The 25,868-nt window shown below is 50.5% G+C and overlaps 1 protein-coding gene across 1 annotated transcript; it reads right to left on the minus strand.

Annotated features, from left to right (window-relative positions):
- Window positions 1-7,349: 7,349 nt before the first annotated feature.
- LOC106737364 (uncharacterized) lies at window positions 7,350-9,570 on the minus strand. Its single transcript, XM_014604364.2, has 2 exons — window positions 9,283-9,570; window positions 7,350-8,726 (listed from the first exon to the last, which is right to left on the minus strand). The coding sequence occupies exons 1-2, from the start codon at window positions 9,568-9,570 to the stop codon at window positions 7,389-7,391; spliced, it is 1,626 nt and encodes a 541-aa protein (XP_014459850.1). The 3' UTR covers window positions 7,350-7,388.
- Window positions 9,571-25,868: the final 16,298 nt, after the last annotated feature.

Below are 25,868 nucleotides of genomic sequence, written 5' to 3' on the forward strand. Positions count from 1 at the left end.
AGAGGAAGAGCTGTAACGGCTGTGTTGGTTGGAAAACTCTCTTTATACACAGTGCATCTCCACTAGGAGGCAGTAATATCCTAACTACGTTGTGTTCCACTGCAATAAGTGGTTACATCCTTTATCTGTCTTCTTGCCTCTTGCAATATGTGTGCTATCAGTACAGAAGTTAAGGGCAGAAACCACTGAAGACTGAAATGCCAGGGGTCTTTTACCACCTCCCTCATCTATTTTATTAAATTAACTGTACTTGGGTTGACTGCATAATCACTGGAACTTTGTCCTCCCTAATTGTCCTCTCCCTAATTGTCTTGCTGACAAATAAAGCGGGAGCTCCACGCAATGGCCATCCCATACTGCTGTTGTTATGAGGCAGAGTGGGGAGGAGGGGAAAATGGTTGGCAGAGGAACTCTGGTTTTGGCACCGAGGTGGGAGAGATTGAAAAGTTTCCCATCCATCCTGTACTTGATGCTGATGCCATGTGGCAGACAGTCATGGATGAGCACCTTGGGGTACTTGTACACATGATGCCATCACCATATACATGTGACAAAAATGTCACTTTGTGTGGCTTAATGGCATCACACTGTACACGTGCAGGAGTTTTGGGGGTATTAAATGAGTTTGCATCATTGCAAATAAAACTACATCCTGATGTAGGTTAGTCTGTAATGATGCATTGCAGTTGTTAGTCCACTTGCCCCCCTTCTACGCTTCTCCCCTCCCCCAACCATAGGACACTGGAAAGGAGGGAAGGCTCTGCTGGAAAATAAAAAGGATCAGGACCCTCACTGTAACAGAGATAGAAACTCCTAAACTGAATGGTGGAAAAGCCCTGTCATGTGTCCAAGCGCCCGTGATGACAGCAAGGAAGATGGAAAACAAAATTGGTTGACACCAGATCAAATGGAAAAGGGCTCCATAGCAGAACCACTGCTCATGTGTCTGGCCCTGACTCAGTGGCAGGCGGCCTGCAAGGGTTCCAGAAAAGGCCATTCTTCATGCTGCCCTATACAGCTTCATCCTCAGGCCCGTTGCCCTTGAGCAAGCAGCACTTTCAAGGAGGTGCCCTTCATTTCAGGGTAGTTGCAAAAAGTTGTTCTAACGGTTGTTTATCAGCCGATCTGCAGAAGTGAAGTAAGCAAAGAGATACGGCCCCAAACGGGTGCATGGGGAAGGGATGAAGAAATGATGGTCAGTTCCTGGAACCTGCAAAATGAAGCAGGGACCAAGAAAGGATTGGCTGGTGCTAGACGGCTGTGGGGAGTCTTGACTGGATCAAAAGGGGAGAATCATAAACCAGCACTGCCTGTTTGCACAGTGATCATAGGGAAGAAGTTGGAGCAAGGCAGGGGACCCTGGGAAAAGACAGCCCTGAACATAATGATGACTGCAACAGCTGTGCTGTGCTCCAGGACCTTGACTAGTCCCCAGGCCCTGTCTGTTGTAGAGCAACAGCTGGGAGGTGAGCTGCAAGAGGGCAGCAAGCATGGCCAGGTAGGCAAAGCCTCTCTGCTGGGCTCAGGAGCTGAACTAGTGGCTCACAGCACTGCATGAGAGACTGTGCAGGACCCCTGGCACAGCTTTACGAGCACTCGTGGTGCTCTGTGAGGTGCCTGAGGACTGGAAAAGGGCCAATGTGGTCCCCATTTTCAAAAAAGGGAGGAAGGAGGACCCACGATATTATAGGCCCGTTAGTCTTACCTCGATCCTGGAGAAGCTCTTTGAGAAAATTATCCAGGAGCACATCTGCGAGGGGCCAGCAGGGGAGATTATGTTTAGGGGCAACCAACATGGGTTCATTCGAGACAGGTCCTGTCAGACCAACCTCATCGCCTTCTACAACCAGGTCACAAAATCCTTGGACGCAGGTGTTGTGGTGGACATAGTGTTTCTGGACTTTAGAAAGGCCTTCGACACTGTCTCTCACCCCATTGTCATTAAAAAGTTAGGCGACTGTGGCATTGATGACTACACAGTCAGATGGGTGGCAAATTGGCTGGAAGTCCACACCCAGAGAGTGGTGGTGGATGGGTCATTTTCGACCTGGAGGGATGTGGGCAGTGGGGTTCCCCAGGGCTCGGTCCTCAGGCCCACACTGTTCAACATCTTCATCAGCGACTTGGATGAGGGAGTGAAAAGCACCTTGTTCAAATTCACGGATGACACTAAGATGTGGGGAGAAGTGGGCACGCTAGAAGGGAGGGATAGGCTACAACTAGATCTGGACAGGTTACAGGGGTGAGCAGATGAGAATAGGATGGGTTTCAATACTGACAAATGCAGGGTACTGTACTTGGGGAGGAAGAACCAGCAGCATACCTACAGACTGGGGAACTCCCTTCTCGTCCGCGCAGAGGCAGAAAAGGATCTTGGAGTCATTATTGATTCCAGGATGAACATGGGCCGCCAATGTGATGACGCGGTCAGTAAGGCTAACCGCACCTTGTCATGCACCCACAGATGCATCATGAGCAAGTCCAAGGAAGTGATCCTTCCCCTATATGTGACACTGGTCAGGCCACAGTTGAAGTACTGTGTCCAGGTCTGGGCGCCGCACTTCAAGAGGGATGTGGACAGTGTTGTGAGGGTCCAGAGGAGGGCCACTCACGTGATCGGGGGGCAGCAGGACAGGCCCTACAAGGAGAGGCTACGAGACCTGAACCTGTTCAGCCTCCACAAGAGAAGGCTGAGAGGGGATCTGGTGGCCGTTTATAAACTTACCAAGGGGGACCAGCAGGGAACGAGAGACACCCTGTTTCCCGGAGCACAGCCAGAAGTAACTAGCAATAATGGCCATAAGTTGATGGAGAGGAGGTTCAGGCTAGACATCAGCAAGCACTACTTCATAGTCAGGGAGGCTAGGATCTGGAACCAACTTCCAAGGGAAGTGGTGCTCGCTCCTACCCTGGGGGTCTTCAAAAGGAGGTTAGATATTCACCTAGCTGGGGTCGTTTGACCCCAGTACTCTTTCCTGCCCATGGCAGGGAGTCAGACTTGATGATCTGGTAAGGTCCCTTCTGACCCTACCAACTATGAAACTATGAAACTATAAGACGGTGCAGTCCCATTGTGACAGCTCTCCTTGGGGTGGTAGGAAGCAGAGAGCAGAGGCCTGGCAGAGAAATGCCCACAAGGCTCTGCCAAACTCACTGGACTGTCTTTTGAAACCTCTGGGGATTTGTGGCCAACAAGCCTGTTGGGATACTTCCTCAGCAGGTCCCAGCTGTGGAGTAGCACAACAGCAACAGCTCAGGCACATTTTGAGAGGTTTTAGCTGGGTGGCGCCTGTATGTCTGTATAGTGCTGACATACTCCAAATGGGGAAAGCATGCCATTAGGGCATGGCTTGAAACAATTCACATATACATCTGTCTTTTTTCTTCAACCCCAAAAAGTGAAATCGGCTTTGGGCAAATTGAAAGGGCTTCTCCTTGGTTTGCAATGGACAACTGAGCTAAGCTGAGCAAGTGCTGAGCTCCCATAGTGTTTGGAAGCTCACAGTTGGACGGGTGTTGAGCTGTGCAGAGCTCTGGCCTGCCAAAAAAGAGGAGTTGCAAAATTTTGTACTAGAGTTTTGTTTGTTTTTTTATCAGCCACTCTGGAGATCAGAGATAAATAAGAGGACATTGCCCAAGTGGTTGCATGTGTGTTTGGGAGTGAAGACATGGTGGTCACTTTTGGGGCATTGCAGAATGAAACAAGGATCAAGAAATACTTGAGCTGGACATAGCGGGGGTGGTTGTTGTGGTGATGTTGAGTTGGTTGAAAGGGGAGAATGAATGTGCAGCATTGTCTGTTTGTTCAGAGGTCAGAAGACAGGAATTGGGGAAAGGCAGGGCTCCCTGGGAAAGGACACAACCCTGAACCTGGGGATGCCTTCAACAGCCGATCTGTGGCCAAGAACCAGGAAACGCCGGACTACTCAGTTTTGCACCACCTGCTAGACTCGCACACTGCTGGAAACAAAGGGAGTGAGAGCTCCTTTGCAAAGTCTTCCCGCACAAATTTGGCTTCCCCAGCATGTGGACCCTGTTCATTGCCCAGCAGCCCCCATATACTGCCCACTCTAAGGGACTGGTTCTGACTCTCCTGTGTGTGTGACACTGGGTTTGCATCTCTGGTAATGGGTTTTCTGTGCCTGGTGCACTGGGGTGGGGGCACAGAGGTGTTTCCCCCCCAACACTGGAGACTTAAGTACCAGGCAGCTGGTCACCTGATGGTGAATGAAGCAGGAGCTCCACACAATGCCCATCCCTTAGTGCTCTCCTTATGAGGCAGGACAGAGAGGAAGGGAAAGTGGCAGGAGAGGAAGGTTTGGGACTTCAGCAAATTTGAGACCACCTACTGCCAGCCTGCTGCTACCTTGTCTTCCCTCCTGCCTCGCCCTCAGTTGATGGAGGTAAGAATCTGTATTGTGATGTTGCAGGTACCTCAACATACTTAGACACAAGGGCTCATTCCTCTGTTTTGTGGTGTAAAGGAGACTACGGTCCTATTACTAAGAGAGAAAAAATAAAGGCAACCTGCTCTCAGACAGTAAGAGGAGGGCTAGCTGCAAAGTGATAGGCTGGTGAAGCCCTTTACATGAGAAGTAGCTTTTACTATGCTAGTAGCATAGACATAGTAGTATAGTAGAGCAACCTGGGGAAGCGCGCAAGACCCTCTGCAGTGCCAGGTCTGCTGCTATAGGCTATCCTGAAGGGTAGAAGCAAAGCTCATTAGAGAACAGCTTCAGAGTGGGCAGGGAGTCACCTGACCAGAATGGGGCAGGTTTATGGTGACATGTGAGTCAAGGCCAGAGCCAGAAGCAGAGCAGTCGGTCTGGGCCTGGAAGCTAAAGGTGAAGGAGCTGTGTAGTAGGGGGACTACTGATGAGAGCTCGCTAGAGATCCTGCTGTCCCTGAGAGACACCAGTCCAGAGCTAAGGGCTGGCAGGGGATGAGTCTCACAATGGATGGGGATTTCAGGGAGCTGGTGTGCTAAGGGAATTCAGTTGCAGCCAGGGTGCTGAGAGTGTAGTTAGGGTCCGAGGGCTTCTGTTTTTCGTACGAGTTTTATCTGGTGGTTTAGGCGGGACTATAAATGAGTGAGAGGAGTTCCAGTGGTGCCCAGAGGGGCACATGGCAGTCTTGAGCCCGGCTGGAAAGCAAGGTCTTGATGGTGACAGGAGAGAGAGAAAAACCTGGGCGAGGCAAAGCAAGGGTTAAGGGCTTGTATTCCACAAGGAGGAGGAACAGGGCTAGTGAACCCAGGGCAGTTACACACATACATTTGTGTGATGTGGTGCCTGCATTGGTATAAATGCCGAGATGTGCATCAGCACTGAGAAAATCGTGGTGGTGTGCTTTTGAGCTAAAATACCTTTGATGTGTTTTAGTTCAAAAGTTTACCACCACCGTTTTCTCAGTGCAGATGCGCATTTCGCCATTTATACAAATGTACGTGGTGCACCCTGGGGGGTTTTAAAAGTGGCCAGCGCTGCTGCCCAATCATGTCTACATATGACTCCACAGCCCAGAGGAGGGTGGAGCTTGACGCAAGGGGCCCACAGCTTGGGAAGAGGTAAGAAGCAGGGTCAAACACCTTGCCCAAGAAGGGCAGAAATAGGCCTGTAAAGAGCCCAGCAAAGGGTAGAGGTTGGGACCAGAGAGCCCCTGATCATGGAAGAGAAAAAAGCCCGAGGGGGCGAGACGAGGGTTGGAGCCTGAGGAGCCAGGCCCCATGCAGTCAGTGCAGGCCAAAGGGACCAGTCAGAGCAGTGGGAGTGGAAGCCGGGAAGGTCGAGGCCCCAACAAGGGAGTAGGGACCTCAGGTGGCCTGGTGGGGTGGGGCAAGGTGCCACTTAAGTGATGAGTGGAAACAGCCGTGAGGCATGGGCACAGCTGTAGGGCAGGTTTAGAGGGTGTGATTATCCCATAAGGAAATGGATGCCCTTGTGGGGCACTTGTCGGTGAAGGGGGACTGCCTAGCAGGAAGAATTGATCGGGATAAGAGGGGCCCGAGTGAGATCTGTGGGTCAAGAGGCCAAACAACAACTGGTTCTGAGGCCCTTGGGCTGCATCTCTTTCTCAATTCCCTTAATGAGATCAAGGCATGGCAGGCGACAGCAAAGGGAGGCTGCCTTAGTGGGGCCAGCACAAGGTGTGATGATTGCCCCTGGGGCAATGGGCCTCTTACATTGGTTTGTAGACTTGTCTCATGTCTCTTTTTCTGACTTGGGAGGTAGTAATATCTTACCTCAGGATGTCAAAGATGTGGCTTGTGGGCTGGGTTTCATCTGTGGAGCCCCACCATCCGGCCCCCAATGCTGCTTGTGTCGTATCAGGCCCACACTGGGCACAGCATGTGGCTGTAGCGTGGGTCACGCTGTGGGCCAGATCCCCTTCTCCCTGCCCCAGACTACCTGATCCAGTGGCCACTCTAGCCAGTCTAGGATGCACCCTGCAAGTGGCACCTGTGAGTGCTGCATTCAGTGTGGGTCCCCGACTGCCTGAAGGGGGTGCTGTGAGCAGCACGTGTCTGAGCAGGCAGCCAGAGTTGGAGAGGGCTGCCACTTTGAATGAAGTGTGGACTCTGGGGAGTCTCTCCCATTTCCACCTGCGGGGACTGGAGGAGAGTGGGGCCCACCTTTCCTACTTGCAACACACTTGCTGTGCCAACCATGTAGTGCCCTGTGTCTGGGCTCAGTAATCTTGGCTCGGCTAAAGCTTGTCGTCCATCCGGTAATAGGAGACACAGGGAAAATCCCTGTGCCCCTTGGGGGTTTGTTATGGTGGCTGATCACTGTCAGCACACTGGTGGGTCACACTCAGGAAGGTACTGAGGTTCCAGCTAGATTTAAAACCGACATCCAATAGGTCGAATTTACAGCTTGTTTGGCAACTGGCCAGCGATATTTAAAAAGGAGAGAACGGGCTTCTTTGGAATGAGTTTGGAGAGCTTGAGGTCATGCAATGCAAAGCTAAAATCCCTCTCAGGGAGACTTTTCCATGTCAGAGCTGCCCTCAAGTCAACTTACTTCACTGTTATGGATCACCCTGCAAGTTTATTAATTCAGCAAGAAGCACAGAGTTAGAAATGTGCTGCTATCATGCACACAAGCTACACAACTTTTCCTCACTTTTGAAAAAGCATTGAAATGAGTCCATTGCAGTGAGAGGCTAGGGTCATCTTTTCATGCCCCTGATTCTGGGGTGTCCATCAGACCACGCATCTGGCAACGTGGCCTTCACTGGCCCCACAACGAAATGAGCAGATTTACTGCTACTGATTCACATTTCAGCACCTAACAGCTCCACTAAGAACAAGAGAAAATAGCTCTCCCCCACCCCCCAGTCCCCTCACCCCTGCACAGTGGTGGAAGGGTCCGTGCCTGGCTGGCTTCTCAGGCTTTGCAGTTCTGCCAATCCTTTGTCTGACCTCCAACATAGCACCACTGGTAGCTGTAACCATGCTTCCCACAGTAGTGGTGCGGAGCGCAGCAGTAATCCCAGTTCTGCCGATAGTCTGTGTAGCACCAGTAATAGCTTTGGTGATAGAGGCCACAAGGGAAGTCAGCACGACACTGGTGCCCTTTCACAGTCACAGTTGAGTACTGAGGTGAGCAAGTTGCTGTTCCCCCATCTCCTCGCGCACACCTGTAATCTTTCATGCACTTCTCAGTACAGCAGTAATCCCAGTCTTTATTGGCTGAAATGTAACACCAGCTGTATGGTTCTCCGTTGTGCTTCCCACAGGCCTGCCCGAAGCAACGGTAGCCTTGTGCTGAAACGTCAGAGACGGGAAGGTGTTTTTGTTTCTGGAAGGCGCACACTCTGCCTGAAGTGCCTGAAGTGTAAGCAAGTCCAGTGGCATCTGTAGCATGAGACAGCATACACGACAGGCTGTCCTGCTCGTACGCTTTCACAAACAGCTCGTGCCAATCTTTTGTGCTGTCGACCTCCTGAATAATCTCAATACTCCCAAGCTGCACCTTGCCCTGATTCACATTTCTGCTCTTCATTACCTTGGTGGTCTCTTTGTCAAGGTTTTTCCTCTTGTCTGAAGGGAGGACCTGATGATACAAATTAAGCATCAAATCCCAGAAGCCACTGTACAAATCTTGTTTAATTGCTGATAAAACCTCTTGGGTTTTCTGGCTCTGGGCATTGCAGTCATCTGCCAGGACCCTGATGTTCTGAGTATTGTACATTTCCTGCAGCTTCTTGTTTAATTGCTCCACAGAGAAGAAGCGTAGCTTGGATTCCTCCTTGTTCTCTGCAAGGAAGGCAAAGGAGAACTTGAGGTTGTTGTTGGCATTGTCACAGCAGACAGCTGTCCAGATATGGCTGGCCACTGCCACTCGGTCGTAGGTCCGTTGACGGTCCCATTCCTGGTCGGCCTTCTTGGGGATTTTCTCAGTGCCGGCAACAGCTCCCGTCACCAGGTATGCAGTTCCTCCCCCATTGAAGCAGTTCTTTTTTAACTTGTCTCTCAGGCTTTCCTCCAGCTTGCGCCAGTGCATCTGATTGAAGCAGTGGTTCATGGGAACAGTGTTGGTGAGGGTGAAGGTTGCTGTGCGACCACTGTCACACTGGAAGCTGTTTGGGTTCAGCTGTCCACGGTCATAGTTGGTGTTTCCATAGTCCCTGCTGATGGCCTGAGTGGATTGCAGTTGTTCTAGGGTCAGTCCTGATGAGTATTCTTCTGTACTCATCTCCGGGGACTTGTATTGACTGAGCAGCTGATCCAACACAAAAAAGATGGGCTCAAAAATGCTCATGCCCAACGCAAAGCCCCTTCCCCATCGTCGCAAAATTGGCAGAGTCATAGATGCACTCAGTCTCTCCCCAGCTGCAGTCTGATCGGACTTCCCCCAGAGTCAAATCTTTGCCCACCAGTCAGTTTTACTAGGCCTGCACCCTATGATAAAATGGCCTCTCCTTGCCCTCACTCCCCCAGCCTGCATTATGAGGTCCCCATTCACAACTGTCTTCTATACCTAGATAGAAAACCCTCCTCCCATCTTTCCTGGGATATCAGCTGCCCCCTCACTTTTCTTTTCCAACCCAATGGGATCTTACTGCATGGTACCCACCTCACTCAGAGTCACACCTCTGCCCCTTTCCCCTGCTTTCAGACCCTCCACATCTCCACGCCCTTCACTTTTACTCTCTCCCAGGTCCCAGCCCCACTGTCCCTTCCTCCCTCTTCCATCTTATGCTGTTACATCCCAGGTTTATCAGGTTCCCAAGCAGCTCTGCACCCCACAATGCCTGACCCAGTGTGCTGGGACTGACCTGTGGCTCCACAAACCATTTCTTCCTTCTCTGGGGCTGGTTTTCACATGATTTAACCGTCAGCATGTATGCAGACCAGCGCGGGGTGCGGCTTTCCTTATCGTACAGGGTGGCGTAGTGGTAAGCGTTGTCATACTTCTGGCAGATCTTTGCTGTGTGTTGGGTGTTGAACCCCTCTGGCTCAGCCTTTTTGTATAAATACTTTTGGCAGGAACTGAACGATCCCACCTCAGCCAGGGCCAGCCCAGCCCACAGGGAGACACAACCCAGCAGCACAGGCAGCCCCATGGCTCAGAGAGATGCAGGGCTGGTCCTTGTTTAGCTGCTATTTTTATAGACCCTGTGAAGTGTCATACACGTGACATTTGAGGAAGGTGGAGTAACCTGCGGGCTTCCCTATAGAGCATTCTGAAATAAATGTGACACAGCAAGTCTTTAGCAGTAGAAAGTAAACAGGGTTTGAGTTTGAGAGCAGCTAGCTACTTTCCACCTGCTGTGCAGTGCTGCCCTCCTCTCCCCTACAGGGTAGGAGTGACCAAACCTCAGTGCAGCGGGGAGCCGGCTCTCTCATGATGTTAGGAAGGGGGGCAATACAGTACACAGGATGTTGCAGAGATCATGAGAAGTCTTTCCCCTCTGATATTTTGGTTCAGGGGGTCTAGGAGTGTGTAGCTGAGGGGAAAGCAGAGGGTGCATCCCATTTTATACGTAGCCTAATGGCCTGCCATTACTGCGCACCTCAAGTCCTAAAATATGGCAGGGAAGCCACTGACACATGTCCTGAAGACAGATCTCAAGAGTGGCCAGGGAGAGACCTGCCCCAGCAACCTTCACATCCTTGTTCCTGGGCTTGGTGTTCTTGTGTGAGAGGTCATGTGGGCAATGCCAGGAGCCAGCACCCCCGTCAGCTGTGGGAACTAGGCTGCTCATACTGGACCCAAATATAATTCTCCAGGAGGCAGGTCAGTAGCACTTAGGAAGCTAAACTTAGCTGCATTTGTGTTGTTTGGGCCACCTGTGCAGATTTTAGATCCTATCCCCCTGCAGGATTTGCTTTGCCCCCACGAGCACATGTACACTAGATCCAGTGTGGACACTTATGCTCTGTAATGATCCCCTCTCTGCAACAGTGAGACAGTGCGTCTTCACAGGAAAACTGAGGCTTCCATGGGGTTGGTGGCAGAGGAGAAACTCAGTCTCCTATTGCCAGAGTAAAGGTCCTAACCACTGGGTCACCCTATTGGGTGGTGGGGTGGTATTGGAGGGGGAAGATCCTTTTCCTCCTTCAGTATTAAAGAGGTGTTCCTTCTGACTTCTCCACATTTGAGATGTGCACAGATTGACATGCTTTCCCAGATGGAACAGGATCTCAACAGTGTAAGTGACCACAATGTGTCCCTTCTGGTCATGCTGAGAGGGACCAGTCTCATTGCAAGGACTAGGATCTAATAACATCAGAGTTGAGACAGTGAACTAGCACTTAGGGCATGGACAGATGTAATATCTGTAGTGCTTCAAATGCTTTAAAAGAACTAGAGAAAGTGACAGGACAGACGATGCCCAGCATTGTAGCAATACAAGTTGGACCAAACCACAAAAAAATAACCTTGCATAAAACACGCACAATTCTGATACACTTCGGGTGCAGGGTTTTCCTCCCTCCAGACCCCAAAAGGGAGCTGACCATTCTGCCAGCATCCTGTAGTGCTAGGCTTCCCAAGTTTCTTCCCCTCCTCTCCTCTCCTCTCCTTCCCAAGACAGCCCCTCTCCAACTCACACCCAGCTCCACTACTGGGGGACCGCAGACCCTGCTTTGTATGTGATCTCACCTTTTTAAAACCCATGCTGTGGCTCCCATTTCCAGACGGACACCCCAGAAACTTCATTTCTCAAGTTCAGCAGTGACTCAAGCAGCCATTCCCCCATGACCTGAATTGACTCCCCTCACAATGTCTTTGTCTGCAGAATGCTCCCCCAGCTGGAGGTCTGTGGAAGACATGCCCCTTTTCTCCGTCTGGGGCAAGAAGAGCACTTGGCAGTCCTCCCAGAAGAGCACTGGAACAAGGCCATGCATGAATGGAGGGTGGTAGAGATTGCAGCTCATAGGAACAAGGGTGCTGGCAGGCGGTTGGGAGACTCTTTCTCTGCAGCTAGTTGTCATCTGGCAAAACTCTGGGGCTCTACTACCAGAAAGGTCTCACGCCGGCCTCACAGGTCATGTGTATTTCCAGGCAAAAAACAACCATCTGGGTTTGGTAGTACTCCCTACCATCTGTGCCCTCCCAAAGGCACATTCAGCTGTTTCCCAGCAGGTGTTCACCCAGTAGTTAAAAACCTCTGTCCTGACATTCACATGTCTAGGTTAAGGCTTCATGAACCAAGGCAGCTTCAGACAGCCTGGGTCTTGTACCAGCAGAGTATATGAAAACGGGAAAGTATGCCATTAGGGCAGGACTTCAACTGCTTGATGTGTATGTCTGTCTGCTTTCTTTATATATTTCATAGATTTCATAGACATTACGGCTGGATGGGACTTGGCAAGATCATCAGGTCCAGCCCCTAGCCAAGGGGCAGTGAATCAGCAGGGGTCAAGTAATCCCAGCAAGGTAAGCATTCAAGTGTTTCTTAAAAGTGTCCAGAGTAGGTGCTTGCATGACTTCTGGGGGGAGTTTATTCCAGGCTCTGGGGACTCAGACAGTAAAGAAGTTTTTCCTTATGTCCAATCTAAAACAGTCTTCCAGCAATTTGTGACTGTTAGAACTTGGGATCTTCCTTTGGGGATCTCTGTTGAACAGATGTTCTCCCAGTTCCTGATGCACCTTCTTTATATACTTATAGGCAGCCACTAAGTCCTCCCTAGGCCTGCACTTCTGCAGGCTGAAGAGTCCCATGTCTCTCAGCCTCTCCTCATAAGGCCTGCTCTCTTGTCCTCTAATCATGCATGTGGCTCTCCTCTGGACTCTCTCAAGCTTCTCCACATCCTTTCTAAAATGTAGATCCCAGAATTGGATGCAGTACTCCAGCTGTGGCATCACCAAGGCCAAGTAAAGCAGAAGGATGACTTCTTGGGTCTTGCTTGAGATGCTTCAGTAGATACAAGCCAGAGTTTTGTTTGCTTTGCCAGCTGTGGCATAGCATTGGTGGCTCATGTTCATCTTGTGGTCAGTCATGATCCCCAAGTTTCTTTTGGTCATGGTGCTAGTGAGTGTAGCCCCACCAAGCCTATAAGTATGAGGTGGGTTTTTTATCCTGAGCTGGAGCACCTTGCATTTCTCCATGTTGAATGTCATCAGGTTTTAATCTGCCCACCTTGTGAGCCTGTCCAGGTCAGCCTGAATTGCCAGCCTCTCCTCTAGTGTGACTATGCTTCCGCATAATTTGGTGTTGCCTGTGAATTTAGCCAGTCTGCTTTTGACATCCGAATCCAGATCATTAATAAATATATTAAATACTGGTCCAAGTACTGCGCTCTGGGGGACACCACTGGTCATCATTTGCTGTATTGATTCAGTTCCATCGACTATCACACTCTGGGTCCAACCATGGAGCCAGTTCCCCAGCCATTGGACCATAAGGTTGTCGAGGCTGCAGTTCCCCTATTTTACTATGAGGACATCATGGAAGGCCAAGTCAAAGGCTTTTTCGAAGTCAAGATATATGATATTATCCTCTTTTCCTTTGTCCATGTGATGCTTCTTCAGGTACTTCAGCTCCTAAAGGTGAAATAGGATTTTGGCCAAAATGAAAGGGCTTGTCCTTGGTTTGCAATGGGCAGCTGAGTTAAGCTGAACAAGTGCTAAGCTCCCATAGTGCTTGCAAGCTTACAGTTGGAGCAGTGGTGAGCTGTGCAGATCTGTGGCTTGCCAAAGGAAAGAAGTTGCCACATTTTGTTCTAGGGTTTGTTTGCTTTTTATCAGCCACTATGAAGATTAACAAGAGGATATTGCCCAAACCCCCAAGTGCAGGGGGGCTGGACCCGATGGTTTGTAACGTTCATTCCAGCCCCCAACAACTCTGAAACTCTGAAAATATGAGATGGGTACATGGACAATGGGGAAGGGAGGTGGGTGAAGAAATGGTGGTCACTTCCTGGGAACTGCAGAATAAATCAAGGATCAAGAAATAATTGAGCTGGGGTGGTGGGTGGTTGTTGACTGGACTGAGAGGGGAGGATGAATGTGCAGCATGGTCTCTTTGTGTGGAGGTCAAAGGGTAGGAACCGGGACAAGGCAGGGCTCCCTGGGAAAGGACACAGCCCTGAACCTGGATGCCTGCAACAGCCAGCCTGTGCTTCATCCCACAGTGCTGTCCTTATGAGGCAAGGCAAGGAGGAGGGGAAAAGTGAGAGGTCATGATGCCTTCCTCTGGTTTGACTGAAATCATGAAAACCAAATGATGCTATTTTGAGGGAAGAGCAGGTAGGAAAGGAGTTTTCCTGGTGATAGACAGACAGACAGACGGAGGATCATACCAGGAAAGTAGCTGAGAGACAGGGGAGTGAGCAGAAGCAGGCTGGTTAATAGATGGTGCATGGGGTCAGAGGAAACACATAGAGTGTGCACACGGGTGCACGTGGACCCCCTGAGTGTGGCGGTGCACCCCCTACACTGCCGGTGGCATCTGCGGGCAATCAGCGATCCCCACTGGCTGCCGCCGACACTACTGGCGGTATCTGCAACCACCCCCCAAACAGCGCTGGCGGCATCTGTGGGAGCTCCCACTTACCGCCACCGCCCTCCTGCTGCCACCTGCCCTCCCAGCCGCCATGGGCATGCGTTGTTCGTGCATGGGGTGTCTGGTAATGGAGGGTGCAGCTTTCCATACGGGCGCAAACTTCAATGGCAGAAGTGTCCTGTGGTGGCTTCTAGCCCCACAGAGAGCAGCATCCTCAGAAATGTTGCTTTGCCAAATGTTGCTTTTGCCCCCTGCTTCAAAGGTTTCTGCCCAGGCCCATTTCCCTTTCTCTGAGGGAGGGGGGAGAGGGGTGATGCATGGCTCCAATGCGGCTGGGCTAGGGTTGACCAGGAGTGACCTGTGCCATCTCCGTGACTCATTTCCAGATCCCAGTGCCTGTGGGATATGTGTAAAATTCCTGCCTGACTAGTATCACTTTGTGGCACAGACAATCTGAGATGATCCTCTCGTGCCTTCAGAACCGGGGGAGTGTCCAGGGGGACTGCTCCTGCCCAACACACAGCCGCTCGTGTCAGGGGCCAGGTCAGAGCCCAATGGGAAAGGGTTGCAGCTCTCATCTGGGAGTCTGCCCTGGAGTGCAAGGCAATGCACCTGCTTAGTCTTACCTAGATCACCAGCTTCTTACAGCAGGGTTAGTCCTGCAAGGTGCAGCTGTCCATTGTGGGTCCCTAATTCAGGGTGCTTGTACAGTGAGGTTAAAAGTAGTTGGTGATGGTAAAAGTAATTGCTGAGGTTAAAAATTGCTTCCACTCCCAACCTCCTCTCCCCTCCCCTCGCCCCTCTACCAAACACATACACACAAGCCCCCAACCATTGCTTAGTATCAAGCAAAACTCTGTCTCTGCCTGGAGATGCTTGAAGCAGCAATTTGGCCTTGATGTGGAAGCCACTGATGTGGACACAGTAGAGGAAAAGCAAAAGAAGGTGCCACTGTAAACAGTAAGAGGCACAACCACCTTGGAGACTTACCACACCTTCCACACAGAGTGGGAGCTCGGAGGAAGGAAAGCCTGATAGAAATGTTTGAGGACCATTTTGTTATAAAAAAAACCTTGTTTAAGAAAAGCCTGTGTCCCAGCTGTCAAAGCTCTAGAATCAGTCCTGGAAGTATACATGACATGATAGGGGACCTCCAGATCGGTAGCTATCTGGGAGACAGTGATCACCTTATAATACAATTCAACATAAGACGTCGAGTGGGTAAGGTAACTAGTAGGGTGAAAGTGCTAGACTTTAGGAAAGCTGATCTTAATGCACTCAGGCGATTAGTCAAGGAAGCACTGCAGAGTAGGAATTTTGATGGGATGGGTGCCCAAGAAGGGTGGCTGTGCCTAAAGGAAACGATCCTTTGGGCACAAAGCAAGACGATCCCCGAGCGAGACAAAAGAGGGAAAGGGGCCAGGAGGCTTCCATGGCTGACCAGAGAAATCCAGGGCAGCCTAAGGGCCAAAAGGGGAGCACATAAAAAGTGGAAACAGGGTGAGATCACTAAAGATGAATATACCTCCTCTGCTCATGCTTGTAGGGAGGCAGTTAGGTGGGCCAAAGCTACCATGGAGCTGAGGATGGCAACCCAAGTAAAGGACAACAAGAAATTGTTTTTTAGATATATTGGGAGTAAAAGGAAGGCCCAGGGAGGAATAGGACCGCTGCTAAATGGGCAGAAACAATTGGTGACAGATAGGGGGGACAAGGCTGAACTCCTCAACGAGTTCTTTGCCTCAGTGTTCCTAAGCGAGGGGCACGACAAGTCTCTCACTGGGGTTGTAGAGAGGCAGCAGCAAGGCGCCAGACTTCCATACGTAGACCCTGAGGTGGTGCAGAGTCACTTGGAAGAACTGGATGCCTTTAAGTCGGCAGGCCCGGATGGGCTCCATCCGAGGGTGCTGAAGGCACTGGCTGACATCATTGCAGAGCCACTGGCGGGAATATTCGAACGCTTGTGGTGCACGGGCCAAGTCCCGGAGGACTGGAAAAGGGCTAACGTGGTCCCCATTTTCAAAAAGGGGAGGAAGGAGGACCCGGGCAACTATAGGCCGGTCAGTCTCACCTCCATCCTTGGTAAAGTCTTTGAAAAAATTATCAAGGCTCACATTTGTGAGAGCCCGGCAGGACAAATTATGCTGAGGGGAAACCAGCATGGGTTTGTGGCGGGCAGATCGTGCCTGACCAACCTAGTCTCTTTCTATGACCAGGTTACGAAATGCCTGGACACAGGAGGAGGGGTGGATGTTGTATACTTACACTTCAGGAAGGCCTTCGATACGGTATCCCACCCCATACTGGTGAACAAGTTAAGAGGCTGTGATGTGGATGACTGCACGGTCCGGTGGGTGGCGAATTGGCTAGAGGGTCCAAAGAGTCGTGGTAGATGGGTCGGTCTCGACCTGGAAGGGTGTGGGCAGTGGGGTCCCGCAGGGCTCGGTCCTTGGACCGATACTCTTTAATGTCTTCATCAGTGACTTGGACGAGGGAGTGAAATGTACTCTGTCCAAGTTTGCAGATGACACAAAGCTATGGGGAGAAGTGGACACGCCGGAGGGCAGGGAACAGCTGCAGGCAGACCTGGACAGGTTGGACAAGTGGGAAGAAAACAACAGGATGCAGTTCAACAAGGAGAAATGCAAAGTGCTGCACCTAGGGAGGAAAAATGTCCAGCACACCTACAGCCTAGGGAATGACCTGCTGGGTGGCACAGAGGTGGAAAGGGATCTTGAAGTCCTAGTGGACTCCAAGTTGAACATGAGCCGGCAGTGTGACGAAGCCATGAGAAAAGCCAATGGCACTTTATCGTGCATCAGCAGATGCATGACAAATAGGTCCAGGGAGGTGATACTTCCCCTCTATCGGGCGCTGGTAAGACCGCAGTTGGAGTACTGCGTGCAATTCTGGGCGCCACACTTCAAGAAGGATGCGGATAACCTGGAGAGGGTACAGCGAAGGGCAACTCGTATGGTCAAGGGCCTGCAGACCAAGCCCTACGAGGAGAGACTAGAGAAACTGGACCTTTTCAGCCTCCGCAAGAGAAGGTTGAGAGGCGACCTTGTAGCTGCCTATAAGTTCATCACGGGGGCACAGAAGGGAATTGGTGAGGATTTATTCACCAAGGCGCCCCCGGGGGTTACAAGAAACAATGGCCACAAGCTAGCAGAGAGCAGATTTAGACTGGACATAAGGAAGAACTTCTTCACAGTTCGAGTGGCCAAGGTCTGGAACGGGCTCCCAAGGGAGGTGGTGCTCTCCCCTACCCTGGGGGTCTTCAAGAGGAGGTTAGACGAGTATCTAGCTGGGGTCATCTAGACCCAGCACTCTTTCCTGCTTTTGCAGGGGGTCAGACTTGATGATCTATTGAGGTCCCTTCTGACCCTAACATCTGTGAATCTATGAATCTATGTATGTCACGCTAAGAGACTGCCATGAAAGACAAGGCTGTCCTGGAATGAAAGTGTGTGTGTGTGTGTGTAGCTGAGGTTCATAGATTCATAGATGCTAGGGTCGGAAGGGACCTCAACAGATCATCTAGTCCGACCCCCTGCCTGGCCAGGAAAGAGTGCTGGGGTCAGACGACCCCAGCCAGATGCCTCTCTGGCCTTCTTTTGAAGACCCCCAAGGTAGAAGAGAGCGCCACCTCCCTTGGAAGCCCATTCCAAATTTTGGCCACCCTTACCGTGAAAAAGTTTTTCCTGAGGATGTCTAGCCTAAATCTGCTCTCTGTCAGTTTGTGACCATTGTTCCTTGTTACCCCAAGAGGCACCCTGGTGAACAAAGCGTCTTCAGTTCCTTGCTGCACCCCCCTAATGAATTTGTAGGCAGTTACAAGATCACCTCTCACCCTTCTCTTGCAGATCCTGAAGAAGCCCAGGTCCCTTAGTCTCTCCTCACAGGGCTTGGCCTGTAAACCCTTAACCATATGAGTGGCCCTCCTCTGGACCCTCTCAAAGTTATCCACATCCTTCTTAAAGTACAGCACCCAGAACTAGATACAGTACTCCAACTGTGGTCTGACCAATGCTGCATAGAGGAGAAGCATCACCTCTTTGGTTCTCTTTGTCATGCATCTGCTGATGCATGATAAAGTGCGGTTAGCTTTGCTGATGATTTCGTCACACTGGCGACTCATGTTCATCTTGGAGTCCACTATGACTCCGAGATCCCTTTCTGCTTCTGTGCTGCTGAGAGGGCCATTTCCTAGCCAGTTAGTGTGCTGGATATTTTTACACCCTAGGTGCAGCACTCTGCATTTGTCCTTGTTGTACTGCATCTTATTGTGCTCTGCCCACTTACCCAACCTGTCCAGGTCTGCCTGCAATTGTTCCCTACCCTCTGAAGCGTGCACTTCCCCCCACAATTTAGTATCATCCACAAACTTGGACAGAGTACCCACATCCAAGTCACTGATGAAGACATTGAAGAGTACAGGTACAAGGACCGAGGCCTGTGGGACCCCAATACCCACATCCTTCCAGGTCGATACTGACCCATCTACTACCACTCTCTGGGTGCGACCCCTAAGCCAATGTGCCACCTACCTGACTGTGTAAGCATGTAAGTCACAGCTTCTTAATTTATTTATAAGAATGGGATGAGATACAGTATCGAAGGCCTTCCTAAAATCTAAGAAAATGACATCCACCTCTACTCCTGCTACACCAATTCCTTCACTTGCGTAATGTATACAATAACCGATGCAATAACTGATGATGGACCCAGCTTCGCCAAATCTTGAGGAACATGGCCCTGATCATCTCTGTCAGCGTAAGTGGGCAAGTGGGAGACCTGGAGAAAGCACAAGCAAGAATGGGCAACAAAGGAGGCCTCCTCATGCTTCCTGAGAAAGTAAGGCAATCAGGTTGTTAAGTCAGGTGTCTGTGTCTGAATGCATGGTGCCTGGGAGACAAACAGGAAGAACTGAAAGTCCTGGCATAATCAAGAATTTAGGATGTGACTGCAATAACAGACACTTGGTGGAGTCTTCATCTTTGCAGGTTTTTAAAACTTGGCTCAACAAAGAACTGGCTGGAGAGATCTAGATGGGGATGGTCCTGCTTTGAGAAGGGAGTTGGACTAGGTCACCTCCTGAAAGGGTGGCCATCATAGTGGACAGTCTGTTTGTCCTCTGTCCTCTATTTATACAAAACCAGACGCCTTTATTTCCTTGAAGAGAAAAATAGAGGACGTTAAGGCGTTGGGTTTTGTATCAATAGAGGACAGAGGACAGAGTAGCAGAAAACCGGAATGTCCTCTATGATGGCCACCCTACCTCCTGAGGTCCCTTCCAACCCTAAGTTTCTATGATTCTATGTTTCTATGATACTCAGTGTCCACATGCTTAGCAATATCCAAGCCAGCTAGTCACTGCTCATGTGTCTGGCCCTGACTCAGTGGCAGATGGCCTGCAAGAGTTCCAGTGAAGGCCATTCTTCATGCTGCCCTATACAACTTCACCCTCAGGCCCGTTGCCCTTGAGCAAGCAGCACTTTCAAGGAGATGCCCTTCATTTCAGGGTAGTTGCAAAAAGTTGTTCTAACGGTTGTTTATCAGCCGATCTGCAAAAGTGAAGTAAGCAAAGAGATACGGCCCCAAACGGGTGCATGGGGAAGGGATGAAGAAATGGTGGTCAGTTCCTGAAACCTGCAAAATGAAGCAGGGACCAAGAAATGGTTGGCTGGTGCTAGACGGCTGTGGGGAGTCTTGACTGGATCAAAAGGGGAGAATCATAAATCAGCACTGCCTGTTCGCACAGTGATCATAGGGAAGAAGTTGGAGCAAGGCAGGGTCCTCTGGAAAAATACACAGCCCTGAACTTAGTGATGACTGCAACAGCCGGCCTGTGTACCAGGACCCAGACTAATCCCCAGGGCCTGCCTGCTGTAGAGCAGCAGCTGCGAGGTGAGCTGCAAGAGGACAGCAAGCATGGCCAAGTAGGAAAAGCCTCTCTGCTGGGCTTGGGAGCTGAGCTAATAGCTCACAGCATTGCAGCATGAGAGACAGGAGAGGCAGAAGATGGTGCAACCCCATTCTGACAGCTCTTCTTGGGATGGCAGGAAGCAGAGAGCAGAGGTCTGGTAGAAAAATGCCCACAAGGCTCTGCCATTCTCACTGTACTGTCTTTTCATGGATTTCATAGACATTAGGGCTAAAAGGGACCCCACAAGGTCATCAGGTCCAGCCCCCCACCCAAGGGGCAGGAAGTCAGTTGGCGTTAGATCACCCAAGCAAGATAAGAATCCAGGCATTTCTTAAAGGTATCCAGAATAGGTGCTTGCAACACCTCTGGAGGGGTCTATTCCAAACTCTGGAGACTCAGAAGGTAAAGACGTTTTTCCTTATGTCCAATCTAAAATGATGTTTTAGCATTTTTTGACCATTAGACCTTGTCTTCCCTTGGGGTGCTCTGGTGAACAGATGTTCTCCCAGTTCCTGATACACCCCCCTTATATACTTACTAGCAAATTGTCCATCAAGAATGATGGGGGGGGAGGACAGAGCCCCGCATCCACCCTCCCTCCCACCTGTTGGTTTGGGTCTGGCCTTGCTCGACCTCCCCCCCACCCATTACTCCGGGGCCAGCCCCACTCTACCCACCACCTCCCTCCACTGCTCTAGGTCTGGGCCTGCTCTACCCCACCCTCCTCCCCCCAACACTCCAGGTCTGGCCCCGCTCCACCCCCACTCATAGATTCATAGAATGTAAGGCTGGAAGGAACTTCAGAAGGTCATCGGGTCCAGTCCCCTACACCAAGCAGGAAAGACAACTGGGATCAGGTGACCCCAGCAAGGCGACCATTCAGTCTCCTCTGGCTACAGCATCGCACTTCCGGCTCATGTTCATACTGTGGTTCTCTCCTGTGCTCTCCAGGGAACTGGCGGTCCTCCTGCATCTAAAAAGACAGACCTACAAAGGATGGAGGATGGAATCCACCTCCAAGTAGGAATACTCTGCACTGGTCTGGACCTGCAGGGAGCAAACCAGGAAAGCCAAGGCTGCCATGGAACTCCAACTGGCTACAAGTATCAAGGACAATAAAAAGTCCTTTTTTAGATATGTGGGGAGCCAGAGGAAAAGCAAGGGCAACATTGGACCCCTGCTAAACCAAAAAGGAGAACTGATGACCGATACCCAGGAAAAAGCCAACTTGCTAAATGGGTACTTTGCTTCAGTCTTTCACAAGTCCCATGGGACGCCCCTGCCCATTACGGGACAGGGGCTCCTAAGTGAGGGTGGTTCCTTGCCCTCCATCAAGGTTGACCTTGTGAAGGAACAGCTTGAGAGGCTGGAAAACCTTCAAGTCAGCCGGCCCTGACAATTTACACCCCAGAGTACTCAAGGAGCTGGCTAGCATCATAGCTCAGCCCCTGACACGGATCTTCGAGAGCTCCTGGTGCTCTGGTGAAGTGCTCGATGATTGAAAGAAGGCCAATGTGGTGCCTATCTTCAAGAAAGGGAGGAAAGTGGATTCGGGAAACTACAGGCCCATCAGCCTGACCTCTATCCTGGGGAAGGTCTTAGAAAATATCATCAAGGAGGCCATTCGTAGCGGACTGGCCGATGGCAACAGCCTGAGGGACAGCCAGCCCGAGTTTGTTGTGGGTAGGTCGTGTTTGACCAGTCTCATTTAATTTTATGACCGGGTGACTTATCACCTGGACAAGGGGGAAGAGATTGATGTCATATATCTCGAATTTAAAAAAGCCTTCGATCTGGTATATCATGATCACCTTTTGCCAAAACTGGCCAACTGCGGCCTTGGGTGCACCATGATCCGCTGGCTGGGAAATTGGATCCATGGTCGGACCCAGAGGGTGGTGGTTGATGGAAGTAAATCGTCATGGTGCCCTGTGACCAGTGTGGTCCCTCAAGGCTCTGTCCTTGGACCTATTTTGTTCAACCTCTTCATTAATGATGTGGACATTGAAGTCAGAGGCGGACTGGCCAAGTTCGTGGATGATACCAAACTTTGGGGTAAAGCATACACAACTGAGGACAGGGGGGTAATCCAGGCTGACCTTGACAGGCTCGCTAAATGGGCAGACGAGAACCTGATGGTGTTTAACACTGAAAAATGCAAGGTTCTCTACCTTGGGAGGAAAAACCTGCAGCATGTCTATAGGCTCGGCAGTGCTACGCTGACTAGCACTATGGACGAGAGGGACTTGGGGGTCAGAACTGACCACAAGATGAACATGAGCTTTCAATGTGATACTGCAGCCAGTAATGTGAGCAAAACGCTGGCTTGCATCCATAGATGCTTCTCAAGCAAATCCCAGGATGTCATTCGCCCATTGTACTCAGCCTTGGTGAGGCCACAGCTAGAGTACTGCGTCCAGTTTTGGGCTCCACAACTCAAAAAGGATGTGGAGAAGCTTGAGAGAGTTCAGAGGAGAGCCCACACATGATCAGAGGTCAGGAAAACAGACCTTATGATGAGAGGCTCAAAGCCATGGGACTTTTTATCCTGGAAAAGCGCAGGCTCAGGGGCGACCTGATGGCCACCAATAAGTTTATAAGGGGTATTCACCAGGACCTGGGGAAATGTTTGTTCAGCAGAGCACCCCAAGGGATTACAAGGTCGAGTGGTTATAAACTCCTGCAAGACCATTTCAGGCTGGACATAGGGAAGAACTTCTTTACTGTCCGAGCCCCCAAGGTCTGGAATGGCCTGCCGCCAGAGGTGGGTCAAGCACCTACTTTGAACGCCTTCAAGAGATGTTTAGATGTTTTTCTTGCTGGGATCCTATGACCCCAGCTGACTTCCTGCCCCTGGGGCAGGCGGCTGGACTCGATGATCTTCCGAGGTGCATTCCAGCCCCAATGTCTATGAAATCTATGAAATCTATTATTACCCCCAGGTTTCTTTCACTCATAGTGCTGGTCAGGTTGGCGTTGCCAAACCTATAGGTGTGCAGGGGGTTGTTCATCCCCAGGTGGAGCACTTTACATTTCTCAATGTTGAACTTCATCTGGTTCTGGTCTGTCCAACTTGCAAGCCTGTCTAGGTCCACCTGTATCTGCAGCCTATCTTCAAGCATAACCGCACTTCCCCATAACTTGGTGTCGTCTGCGAACTTGGCTAGTGAGCTCTTCACTCCCACATCCAAATCATTGCTGAAGATATTGAATACCACTGGACCAAGCACTGACCCCCGTGGGCCACCACTGGCCAATTCCCACCAAGATGACACAGATCCATTCATTAGAACTCTGTTGGTCCTACCCCGCAGCCAGCTTCCTACCCACCTGACTGTTTTGCAGTTAAGCCCACAATCTTCCAATTTTCTCACAAGAACATCATGGGATACTGGATCAAAAGCTTTTGGAAAGTTGATGCATATAATGTCAACCTCCTCTCTCTTATCCAGGTGGCGAGTCACCTGATCGTAAAAGGAGATAAGGTTGATAAGACAAGACCTGCCTGCGATGAAGCCATGCTGGCTGTTCAGAATCCTACCGTCTGCAAGCTTATCACACATAGACTTCTTAATAATTTTTTCCAGGATTTTCCCTGGGGTAAAAGTTAGGCTAATTGGCCTATTGTTACCTGGGTCCTCCCTCCTCCCCTTCTTGAAGATGGGCACAACATTGGCCCTCTTCCAGTCCTTGGGGACCTCCCTGGAGTGCCATAAATTTTGGAAGAGATTCGCCAAGTGTTCCATGATTACTTCGGCCAGCTCCTTCAGGACTCTCGGCTGAAGTTCATCCGGTCCTCTTGACTTATAGACATCCACTTTCTTTAACTGACCACACAACAGTTCTACAGCAATAGTAGGAAGGCAGTCATTTGAACCCTGTTCATTCTGTACCCTAGCTGGTATGATTTTCCTCTTGGCCCAGTGAAAGACTGAAGCAAAGTAGTCATTCAGGAGTTCAGTTTTCTCCTGAGTGCCAGTGACTAGTTGTCCTGAGTTGTTGAGCAGTGGCCCCACACTCCCATTTGTTTTCCTCCTGTTCCCAATGTACCTAAAGAAGGACTTTTTGTTGTCCTTGATTCCTGTTGATAATTTTAGTTCAGTCGCCACCTTAGCTTTTCTAATCTTATCCCTATGAGTGTGGGCCATTGCTATATAGTCCTCCTTGGGGGCTGTCCCTAGCCCCCATTGTCTGTATGTCTCTTTCTTCTTTCCTAAGAGGACCATGATTTCTGTTTAGCCAAGAGGGCTTCCCAGCCATTTTGCTACATTTCCTCTGCATGGGAATGGACCCCCTTTGTGTTTCAAGGATCATGACCATTAGAAACAACCACTCTCCATGCACTCCTTTTACCTTCGGTTCCTGGTGACCTGAGCTTGTTCAAGTTTGCATTTTTGAAGTCTAAAACTTCAAGCCTGCTATCCAATTTGTCTGCCATGTGATGGACCATGAACATAATGGTTTCATGGTCGCTATCACTCAGGCTGTCCTCTGTGTTTAAGTCAGTCACCAGATCATCTCCTTTGGCCAGGACCAACTCTAGAAGAGTGTTACCTCTGGATGGCCCATGCACCTTCTGAGTCAGAAAAAGCTCTTCAATGCAGGTCAGGAAGGAACGCGACCGATCCGACTTGGCCAAGTGTTCCTCCCAAGAGATGTTTGGATAATTGAAGTCGCCCATGATGACCATGTCCCGTGTACACGCAGCCTCTGTTAGTTCTCAGGCGAACTCTAGATCAAGTTCCTCACCCTGGTTTGGTGGTCTGTAGTATACACCTACAGTTAGATCTCTCTCACCATGCCACCCCACCCTGCAGCTTGATCCAGAGTGTTTCAAGCCAGAGGGATGTCAGCCTCCAAGGAGGTGTACTGCTCCTTCACATAGAGAGCTACACCTTCACCTTTTTTTCCCTACTTGGTCCCTTCTGCGCAGGGCATAGCCCTCTATGGCTATGCTCCAATCATGTGAGGAGTCCCACCAGGTCTCCATAATCCCAACTAGATCAAAATGGCCACTGGAGAGCAGGAGGGATAGTTCCTCCTGCTTGTTCCCCATGCTCCTGGCATGTACAGGCACCTGAGTCCTCCTACTGAGGTCCTCAACTTCCTGTCATGCTGAAGGAGAACTATTCCCTCAGCTCCCATGAGAGTGGCCCTCCTGGTGTCCCTATCTATGGAGTTTCCTTGTATGTCAGTCCCCAGGCATGCTCCAGTCAGTGTTTCCTTGTTCCCCCAGCAATCTTAGTTTAAAGCCCTATCTAGACACTCAGCCATCATGGCCAAGAACAGGGACTTACCTCTTCACATGAGGTGGATGCTGTCTTTTTCCAGGAGTCCTCTCTCCCTGAAGTGCGCACTGTGGTTGAGGAAATCGAAGCCCTCTCAGTGGCATCATTGTCGGAGACTTCTGTTCACTTCTTTGATGCATCCTTTCCTCCTAGGACCATGGCCTGCAACAGGAAGCACAGAGAAAAAGACTTGAACCCAGCCCCCAGAGCCCTGTAGTCACTCATGACCCAGCCAGGATTGCTCCAAGATATGTAATTCATGCTCACATGGATGAGGAGCATTGGGTAGTGGTCAGAAGGCCAGATAAGTTTAGGAATCCTCTCTGCCACAATCTGGGTATGGGCCCATGGGAAGCACCAGACTTCACAGGCCAGGGGGTCAGGACACCAGATCACTCCCTCTCTCCCTCTCAGGAGGGATTCACCCAGAATGGCCACCCTGCATCTCTTCTTAGGGGTGGCGGTTAGCTGCCCCCCTCATCCAGAGTCAGTGCTTCAACTGATGGCTCTGCTGGTGGTGTGAGAGGTGCATACCTGTTGATCAGTTCCAAGGGAGAAGTGACCCTGGTACTGAGTGTTTTGGGACCCAAGATGACCATCTTCCAAGCATCCCCTGAGTGTGGCTCCTGGTTGATCTTCCTGTTGTCCATCTTCACACATTCAGACATCCATGCTCTTCTCTCTTCATTCTTCAG

The sequence above is a fragment of the Alligator mississippiensis genome, chromosome 11, assembly GCF_030867095.1.
Source record: "Alligator mississippiensis isolate rAllMis1 chromosome 11, rAllMis1, whole genome shotgun sequence".
Taxonomy (NCBI): domain Eukaryota; kingdom Metazoa; phylum Chordata; order Crocodylia; family Alligatoridae; genus Alligator; species Alligator mississippiensis.